The sequence below is a fragment of the Aotus nancymaae genome, unplaced genomic scaffold, assembly GCF_030222135.1.
Source record: "Aotus nancymaae isolate 86718 unplaced genomic scaffold, 86718_ANA_hifiasm-v0.15.2.pri h1tg000016l, whole genome shotgun sequence".
Lineage (NCBI taxonomy): Eukaryota > Metazoa > Chordata > Mammalia > Primates > Aotidae > Aotus > Aotus nancymaae.
This window is the reverse complement of record NW_026988428.1, coordinates 78123199-78133698: the sequence shown is the minus strand read 5'-3', so window position 1 is coordinate 78133698 and position 10500 is coordinate 78123199. Positions and strand designations below refer to the sequence as shown.

The 10500-nt window shown below is 38.2% G+C and overlaps 1 protein-coding gene and 1 pseudogene across 1 annotated transcript in view; both read left to right on the top strand.

The window, feature by feature from the left end:
- Positions 1-2703, top strand: part of GUCY2C (guanylate cyclase 2C) — an 82675-nt gene extending 79972 nt beyond the window's left edge. The window contains exons 26-27 of the mRNA XM_012447637.2: positions 377-453; positions 2031-2703. Of these exons, the coding sequence (XP_012303060.1) occupies positions 377-453; positions 2031-2205 (252 nt within the window). The 3' untranslated portion in view covers positions 2206-2703. The remainder of the gene's footprint in view (positions 1-376; positions 454-2030) is intronic.
- Positions 2704-9212: 6509 nt separating this feature from the next.
- LOC105713836 (protein SEC13 homolog) lies at positions 9213-10151 on the top strand (annotated as a pseudogene).
- The last annotated feature ends 349 nt before the right edge of the window (positions 10152-10500 follow it).

Here is a 10500-nt window from a genome sequence, read left to right as displayed (position 1 = left end):
ATATGGGCAATGGCAACCAGTTGGATTTGTTGATGTAGCAGAATTGTAGATGAATTTTCTTCCTTTTTAAGTTAGAGTTCTTGTGATGTTGCTAGAGTGATATTTTAAAATGTCTTTTGGGAAAAAAAGAAAACTCTACTCTGAGAAAAGGATGTCTGCTGAATGAGAAACTTATTTTTAAAAAGGCACTTGGAAATAAAGATCTGTCTAGAGATAATGCAAATCATAACAGGAATGTGTGATGCACTTAAATATTGGCACTGATGAGAAATGCGGAAGTGAAATGTGTCTTAGAAACAGATTATTGTGGGAACAGTGGGCTACAACTGAACTGACTCGTTGGCCTCCGTGGTACATAACTCTTTTGTCTTACTAGGGAAGAGGAAATGAGACTACCTACTGGCTGACTGGGATGAAGGACCAGAAATTCAACCTGCCAACCCCTCCTACTGTGTAAGCTTCTGGGTGTGGCAGGGACTGGGAGGAAATTAGAGATCTTGGCTTTGTAAGTTACGCTACTTATAGCCAATTTAAGTTGGCAAGCACCTTACAAGTGGCATATATTGCATATGAGACAAGGGACTATACATGAGACTGTTTAGAAACCTCCCTTCTTAGACTGCAAGAAGGGAATTATCCTGAAAGCCTGTATTTTCCTGGGACCTCAATGAAACGGAAAAGTATTTAGCCTTGGCTTCCCTGTCTGGAACATAGACTTGCTTCATGAATTAGATGTGTGTTCTCAGTATAAAACTACCTTTTTTTTTTTTTAACTCTGGATCCTTTATCCCAAGAGGGAGCTTCCACCTGGAAAAGAGAAGGAATGAACAGACTATTTAGAACTTGAGGAGATTTTGTTATTTCATTTATTTTGTTTTGTTTACTGGCTCTGTATTCATGATATTTTTTAACTGTCAAAATTATGTTTTAAATACCTTATCTGCATTAAAGTATACTTAACTTACAGTGTATGCAGAAAATATACTACATATTAGACAGGAATGAGTTAAACGTTTCCTGAGTCTGGGTACATGCTTCTACCTATTCTGCCACTTTCTTAGAATGTACCAGTCATCATCTTGTCCCTGCTGAAAACCTGACTACATTGCCCTGCAACAAAGCATGACAAAGCTAGCATTGTGTTCCAGGCTTGCTCAGGAGAATAGAAGACACTTTAGAGTTCACCTTATGTGTGTCTGGTTCTCACAAGAGTGGAGCATACTGGGGGCAAAGAGGGTCTCTGCATTCCCCTCCTGTCTTCATCTTTCTGTTGAGTCACCTGATGAAAACAGGACCTCCCTCAGCCGCAAGACTGTGGTTCTGGGTATCGACATGAAGCCTGTGTTCTCCCTCAGATGAGGAAGACAAAGTTTCAGGGTTAACTGACAGGTTTCAGTTCTCCTAAATGTGACTCAAGTTGTCATTTAGTTCCCTATCAATACATGTTACTGCAGCCATCCGGCCATTGCCTTGGCTTTTGCTATGGCTAAGAAACTCTGTCTTGTAGAGGGCTAGATGGCAGACCCAGACATAAGGGAAGCTTTTAGAAAAGCCAAAATAACCCAAATCTTCCCTGGGGCATGAGAAACCTGGCTCCTTACCTGGAGTGTCCCAGGTCCATTCTAAACTCGTGGCCCCCTTCACCATTCTAAGTCTTCCCCAAACAAGACTCACACTGTTAAGTATGTGTGGGACCAGTGAGTTTTCAGGGTTGTGTGGCAGGGACCTAGGATCCTCCCAGCTTCTTTTTCCCTTCCTACAGTGGCAGATGTAGACCTAGATCCTCCCAACCATGCCTCCAAATTCCAGCATATTGTTTCACTTTGAAATTGAAGTGTAATTTCCTAGCAGAGATGACAGTTTCATAAGGTCATCAAAGGCAAAGATCGTTTTATATTCTTTGGATTTCCTGTGTCTAGCATAGAATAGGCATTTAAAGAGTAACTAACTGAACTGATTCTTCTGGAGCTAAGGAATTTTCTGTAAGAATTGCTGAGAAGTTCTATTTTCTCTTCCCACCCTGTTTCCAGGGAGAATCAACAGCGTTTGCAAGCAGAATTTTCAGACATGATTGCCAACTCCTTACAGAAAAGACAAGCAGCAGGGATAAGAAGCCAAAAACCAAGACGAGTAGCCAGCTATAAAAAAGGCACTCTGGAATACTTGCAACTGAATACCACAGATAAGGAGAGCACCTATTTTTAAACCTAAATGAGGTGTAAGGACTCACACAAATTAAAATACAGTTGCACTGAGGCAATGGCCTCAAGTGTCCTGAAAGCCTGCATTTTCCAGAGACCTCAATGAAACAGAAATGTACTTGGGCTTGGCTGCCTTTTCTGGAACATAGACTTTCTTGCATGAATCACATGTGTGTTCTCAGTGAAATAACTAACTACCTTCCACTCTGGATCCTTATTCCAGCAGTTGTTCCAGGAAGCTTCTACCTGGAAAAGAAAAGAAATGAATAGACTGTCTAGAACTTGAGAAGATTTTATTCTTATTTCATTTATTGTTTGTTTGTTTGTTTTTATTTTGTTGTTTACTGGCTCTTTTTCCTTCTGTATTCATAAGATTTTTTAAATTGTCGTAATTATATTTTAAATACCTTATCTTCATTAAAGTATATTTAATTCATAATTTTTGCAGAAAGTATGCTATATATTAGGCAAGAATAAAAGCTAAAGGTTTGCCAAGTCTGTGTATGTGCTTCTACCTATTTTAACCATTTTTCGTCTACCTATTTTAACCATTTTCCATCAGTCACATCATCTGTACTTACTGAAAAACTGACTACGTTCACTCATACTGAAGCATGGCAAAGTTAGCACTGTTGCTCCAGGGTGAGAACCTTGAAGGTTAGTATCACCTGCTACACATGAGGGAATTTCTGACCTTTAAACACAAGTGTTGCTTCAGTGTGTCCACTTAACAATGTGGATGGTGGTGATCTAAGAATGGGACTGAGGCAGAAGTCAAATTCCTGTACTGCGTTTTTCTAGCTATAAAGTAATCCATGTCTCTAAGCTCCTGATCTTTCATCAGTAAATTATGAATCATAACACCCACTTCATATGAGACTGTACCGTCCCCTCCCCCAGCCTGGCAAAACACTACTCACAGATAATTTCCTTAGACCCACAGTTTACAAGGTAAAAGGAGGGAACTGGAGATGAAACTTTGATGTCCCCACTAGTCTGAGAATCTTCACAAGAAGCTCACTCTGGTCCTGTCTCATGAACCATTCCAAGTACCAGGTGGGCTGAAACACCAGGGGTGAACTGGGGACAAAAGCAGAGGTGTTGATTGCCGAAACTCATATGCAGATCTTGCAGCTGTTCTGTGCTCCAATCAGCAGAGATGCCACACTGAGGAGACTGGATGATGCGACAGCCCTACTGGAGGCAAAACCCACAGGAAAGCCCGAATCCCTGGTTAGATTTCCCACAAAGCCCAGGTGCTAATGTGGACCCTTCCTCTCACTTGGAAACAACTAAAAGAGTTTTTTTTTCCTTTTAAACAACCTTTAAATTCTAGCACTCTCTTAAGTCTTCCCCAGACCAGGAAGCAATAACAGTCCAGTGATTAAGTTACAATATTAAGTACTAAAGGTCTAACACCAGCAAAGAATACCTGTAAAACCTGGAAGAGGTGACCATCTCCTCAAATGTGCAGGCATCAGTGTAAAGACACAAAGATTATGAAAACTCAGGGAAATATGATACCATCAAGAGAAACCAACAAAGCTCCAGTGACAGACCCAAAATAATTGAAGGCCTGTAACAAGTCTGGCAAAATTCAGAAAAATCTTCGTAAAGAGTTCAGGGAAGCACAAGAGAGTATAGATAAAAAATTAAATGAAATTTGAAAAACAATCCAGGAACAAAATGAGAAAACTGACAGAGAAAATAACACAAAAACTCATATAAAAATTGAAATCTTAGACATAAAGGATACAACAGCTAAACTGAAAAGCTCACTGTAAAGCTTCAATAGCATATTTAATCAGAGGAGAGAATCAATGTGCTGAAGACAGGATATATGAAATTACCCATTCAGAAAAAAAAAGAATTATAGGATATTATCAAGCAAACAAAACTTTACACAATAATTCCTAAAGAAGATGAGAGAGAAAAGGGCCATATTTTTAAAATTATAGCTGAAAGATTTTTTTTTTTTGTTTTTGAGACGGAGTTTCACTCTTGTTACCCAGGCTGGAGTGCAATGGCACGATCTCAGCTCACCACAACCTCCGCCTCCTGGGTTCAGGCAATTCTCCTGCCTCAGCCTCCTGAGTAGCTGGGACTACAGGCACACGCCACCATGCCCAGCTAATTTTTTGTATTTTTAGTAGAGACGGGGTTTCACCATGTTGACCAGGATGGTCTCGATCTCTTGACCTCGTGATCCACCCGCCTCAGCCTCCCAAAGTGCTGGGATTACAGGCATGAACCACGGCGCCCAGTCTGAAAGATTTTCAAATCTGAAGAAAGATAATAGCATTCAGGTACAGGAAGCTCAGAGGTCACCAATCAAATTCAAAGAGGAATTCCCCAAATCACATCACAATCAAATTATCAAACATCAAAGAAGGAATATTTAAACCAGTAAGAGAAAAAAAATCACACTCAGTAGAGCCCCAATATAGCTTGCAGTAGATCTCTCAAAAGAAACTCTGCAGACCAGGAGACAGTGAGATATATATTCAAACTACTGAGAAAAAGAAGCTGTCAGCTAAGAATATTGTAACCAACAAACTATCTTTCAAACATGAAAGACAGATAAAGACTTTCCCAGACCAAAAAAAAAACGGGGATTAATCAACATCAGGCTTGTCATACAAGAAATGCTAAAGGGAGTCCAGCAGTCTAAAAGAGAAGGATGTTAACATGCAACAAGAAAACATCTGAAGGTAGAAATTTAGAACACTCTAATACTGTAATTGTGGTATACATACTGATTATATCTTAATTATGAAGACTAAAGCTTATTACAGATGATAACTATAACAAGTGATTAAGAGGCAATATAAAGAGATGTAAACAAACATCAAAAAGTCAACAGAGAGGGGGAATGATGTTAAAGTATAGTGAATTTGTTGCTTGCTTTTCTTTACAATCAAAGCCAAGTTCTTTTCAGTTTAAAATAGCCTATTATAACGATAACATGTTTTATGTAAGCCTCATAGTAACCACAAAGAAAAAAATCTATAATTGAGACAATGAAAACAAATAGCACAGAATTGAAACATACTACTGGAGAAAATTACTTAACACAGAGGGAGACAGTATAGGAGAAAGAAAAAATTTACCAAAACAGTGCAAAAAAAAACACTTAAAAGAATGGCAACAGAAAACATTTCCCTATCCATAATCACCTTGAATGTAAATGGATTAGATTCCCCAATTAAAAGACATAGAGTAGGCTGGGTGCAGTGGCTTACACCTGTAATCCCAGTACTTTGGGAGGCCGAGATGGGTGGATCACTTGAGGCCAGGAGTTTGATACCAGACTGGCCAACATGGTGAAACTCCATCTTTACTAAAAATACAAAAAGTAGCTAGCGTGGTGGCATACCCTGTAATCCCAGCTATTCGGGTGGCTGAGGCACAAGAATCTCTTGAACCCAGGAGGTGAGGTTGCAGTGAGTGGAGATTGTACCACTGCACTCCAGCCTGGGCAACAGAGTGAGACTCTGTTTCAAAAGAAAATAATAATAATAATGATAATAAGATATAGAATAGCCAAATGAATTAAACAGGACCTAACTACATGCTGTCTATAAGAAACTACACCTCTAAAGATATGTGCAGACTGAAATTGAAGGAATGGGAAAAGATATTCCATGAAAATGGAAACCAAAAAGATCAGGAGTAGCTGTACTTATATCATATAAAATAGACTCAAGTTAAGAACAGTATAAAAACAATAAAGAATGCTATTCATAAAAATAAAGGAGTCAATACAATAGGGGATACAATAATTGTAATATATATGAACCCAATACTAAGATAAAATGTAAAGCAAATATTAATAGACCTGAAAAGAGAGACTGTCTATAATACAAAGTAGTAGGGGACTTTAGCACCCCACTTTTAGCAATAGACATATCATCCAAACAGAAAATTAATAAATATGAAGATTAAACTGTATTCTAGACCAAATGAACCTTACAGACTTTTACAGAACATTCCATCCAACAACTACAAAACACACATTTTTCCCAATAGTGCATGGAGCATTCTTCAGGACAGATAATATGTGAGGCCATAAAATAAGTCTTAATAAATTTAAAGTCAAAATTATATTAAGTATCTTTTCTGACCACAGTGGAATAAAACTAAAAATCAGTAACAGGAGAATTTGACACAGTGGGCATGAGTATGTGAAGAAAAGAAGAAAGAAAGAAAAAAAAAAACAGGAGAAATGTTGGAAACTACAAATACACAGAAATTAAACAACATGCTCCTGAATTACTATTAGGTCAAGAAAGAAATTAAGAGGGAAATTAACATTTTTCTTAAGACAAGTGAAAATGGAAATACACCATACAAAAAATCTATGGAACACAGCAAAATCAGTTCTATTAGAGAAGTTTATGGTAATAAATGCCCACATTGAAAAAGTAGAAAAATCTCAAATAAACAAGACGACTTTCACCTCAGGAACCAGAAAAACAAGAACAAATTTAACCCAAACTTAGCAGAAAAAAAGAAATAGAACAGAATTAAATGAAATAGAGATTTTTAAAACAATACAAAAGATAAACAAAACAAAAACATTTTAAAAAAATATAAACAGAACAACAAACCTTTACCTAGGCTTACTAAGAAAAGGAGATGACTCAAATAAATAAAATCAAAGATGAAAAAGGAGACGTGACAACTGATACTATAGAAACAAAAAATCATAAGAGACTAGGAACAACAACAATAGATTAGAAAGTCTAGAATAAATGTATAAATTTCTGAACACACACAACCTATCAAAATTGAATTATGAAGAAACAGAAAACTCAAACAGAACAAACAAGATTGATGTAGTAATAAAAACTCTCTCATCAAAGAAAAGCCCAGGACCCAATGACTTTACTGCTGGATTCTACCAACATTTAAAGAAAAACTAATGCCAATTCTACTCAAACTATTTCAAAAAGTTAGAGAAGGGACTACTTCCAAACTTATCAACCAAGGCCAACATTATTGTGATTCCAAAACCAGACAAGGACTTCAAGCCAATATCACTGATGAGCATATATGCAAAAACCCTCAACAAAATACTAGTAAGTAAAATTCAACAGTATATTGAGAAGATCATTCACCATGATCAAGTTGAATTCCTCTCAGGGATGCAAGGATGGTTCAACATACACAAATTAATAAAGATGATACACCACAGTAACAAAATCAAGGATAAATACCATAAAATCATTTTAATTGATGCTAAAAAAAAAGCTTTCAATAAAATCCAGCATGTCTTCATGAAAAAAATTCTCAACAAATTGAACATAGAAGAAACATAACACAATAAAGGCCATAATGACAAACCCACAGCTAACATCATATTGAACAAAAAAAAGTCAAAAACTTTTTCTCTAAGATTTGAAGCAAGACAAGAATACCCACATTTACCACATAATTTCATCATAGTACTGAAAGTTCTAGCCACAGCAGTTATGCAAGAGAAAGAAATAAAGGGCGTCCAAACTGGAAAGGAGGAAGTCAAATTGTCCCCGTTGGTAGACAACATAAACATATATATAGAAAAACCTAAAAGACTCCACCAAAAACTATTAAAGTAATAAATAAATTTAGACAAGCTGCAGGATACAAAACCAAGAAAAATCAGTAACATTTCTGTATTTCAATAGCAAACTAACTGGAAAAAAATCAAGAGAGAAATTCTGCTTACAACAGCTTCAAGAAAAATAAATACCTAGGAATAAACTTAACAAAGGAGTTAAATGATCTCTACAATAAAACCTGTAAAGCATTGATGAAAGAAATTGAAGAGTGCACAAATAAATGGAAAACATTCCATGTTCATGGATTTAAAGAATTATTATTATTTAAACGTTTACATTACCCAAATCAATTTACAGATTTAATGTAATTCTTATCAAAATACTAATGGCATTCTTCACAGAAATAGAAAAAAAATTTAATTCATATGGAAATGCAAAAGACCCCAGAAGGCCAGAACAGAAAGAGCAAAGCTGGAGGCATTTTACTACCTGATTTTACAATGTACTATAAAGTTACAGTAACCAAAACCACGGGATACTGATATAAAAACAGACACACAGACCAATAGAATAGAATGGAGAACACAGAAATAAATTCATGTCTTTACATTCAATTGATTTTCAACAAAAGCATCATGAACATGCATTGGAGAAAAGACAGTCTCTTCAATAAATGAGAGTAAGAAAATCATATATCCACATGCAGAAGAATGAAACTAGACCCATACGTCTCACCATACATAACACAAATCAACTGTAAGTGAAATAAAGACTTAAACATAAAGCCCAAAATTATGAAAGTGCTAGAAGAAAACATAGGGAAAACACTTAAAGACATTGGCTTACGCAAAGATTTTATGGGTAAGACCTCAAAAACATAGTCAAAAAAAAAATAATAATAGACAAGTGGAACTATATTTAACTAAAAACTCCTACAAAGTGAAGGAAGCAATCAACAGAAAGAAGAGACAACCTGTTGAATGCAATAAAATATTTGCAAACACCGGGCATGGTGGCTCACGCCTGTAATCCAAGCACTTTAGAGGCCAAGGCGGGCGGATCACCTGAGGTCGGGAGTTCAAGATCAGCCTGACCAACACAGTGAAACCCCATCTTAAAAAAAAAAAAAAATTTGCAACCTATTCATCCAACAAATGACTAATATCCAGAATATATAAGTAACCCAAACAACACAATAGCCAACACATGTGCGTGCACACACATACACACACACACACTCCAAATTAAAATTCAAAAATAAGGGAAATACCTGAATAGATATTTCTCAAAAGAAGACATACAAAAGGCCAAGAGAAATATGAAGAAATAAATGCTCAACAGGGAAATGAAAATCAAAACCATGGTAAGATATCACTTCACCCCCACTTACACCTATAAAGCTATTTAAATTTTTAAAAATTAAAATAAAAGGCCATGTCCAAGACCCGGAGCAACCACCACCACATTCATGGTGTCGGTAATTAATACTGTGGATACCTCCCACAAGGACATGATTCCCGACGCCCAGATGGACTACTATGGCACTCGCCTGGCAACCTGTTCGTCAGACAGGTCCGTCAAAATCTCTGAAGTGCGCAATGGAGAGCAGACCCTCATCACTGACCTCAGGGGTCATGAGGGTGCCGTGTGGCAAATGGCCTGGGCTCACCTCATATCTGGCAACATCCTGGTATCATACTCCTATGACCGGAAAGTCATTATCTGGAGAGAGGAAAACGGCACCTGGGAGAAGAGCCACCAGCACGCGGGACACGACTCCTCAGTGAACTTGGTGTGCTGGGCCCCCCATGACTATGGCCTGATCCTGGCCTGTGGGAGTTCGGATGGGGCCATCTCCCTGCTGCACCAGGGAAGGCCAATGAGAAGTAAAGAAGATCAACAACGCTCACACCATTGGCTGCAATGCCATCAGCTGGGCCCCTGCTGTTATACCTGGAAGCCTCATAGACCAGCCATCTGGGCAGAAACCTAATTACATCAAGAAGTTTGCATCAGGTGGCTGTGACAACCTCATCAAGCTGTGGAAGGAGGAGCAGAAGCTGGAAGCACACAGTGACTGGTTCAAGATGTGGCCTAGGCCCCCTCCAACTGCCTGCCCACCAGCACCATCACCAGCTGCTCCCAGGATGATGGTGTGTTCATTTGGACCTGTAATGATGCCTCAGGTAATACATAGTACCCCAAATTGCTGCACAAGTTCAGTGATGTGGTGTGGTATGTGAGATGGTCCATCATAGCCAACATCCTGGCCATATCCAGTGGAGACAATGAGGTGAACCTGTGGAAGGAGTCAGTTGATGGGCAGTGGGTGTGCATCAGTGATGTCAATAAGGGCCAGGGCTCCAAATCAGCATCAGTCACAGAGGGCCAGCAGAACGAGCAGTGACAAGACAGGTGGGGCGTGGCTCCCCACCTGCCAGCTCCAGGACCGCCCCTTCCTGGGCCAACCGACCAAACAACTGGAAGAGCCCCCAACTCCAACAGAATCATTTTCCCAGGAGGAGTTACAGATGCGGTCACAGATTGGTATCTGCCTTAACACCATTGGAGATGCTTTGTAATATACTGTCCATCTGAAAATGCTCATGGTATGAGGAGAAACTACAAATGATGTTCAAATCTATTTTAAACTATTTGGAGCCATTTTTATGTGCCTTTGGGTTCACACATTATTTGGGGGGTTTTGTTTCCAAAGTAACTAAAGTCATATTGCTTATTTTAAAAAATAAAAATTA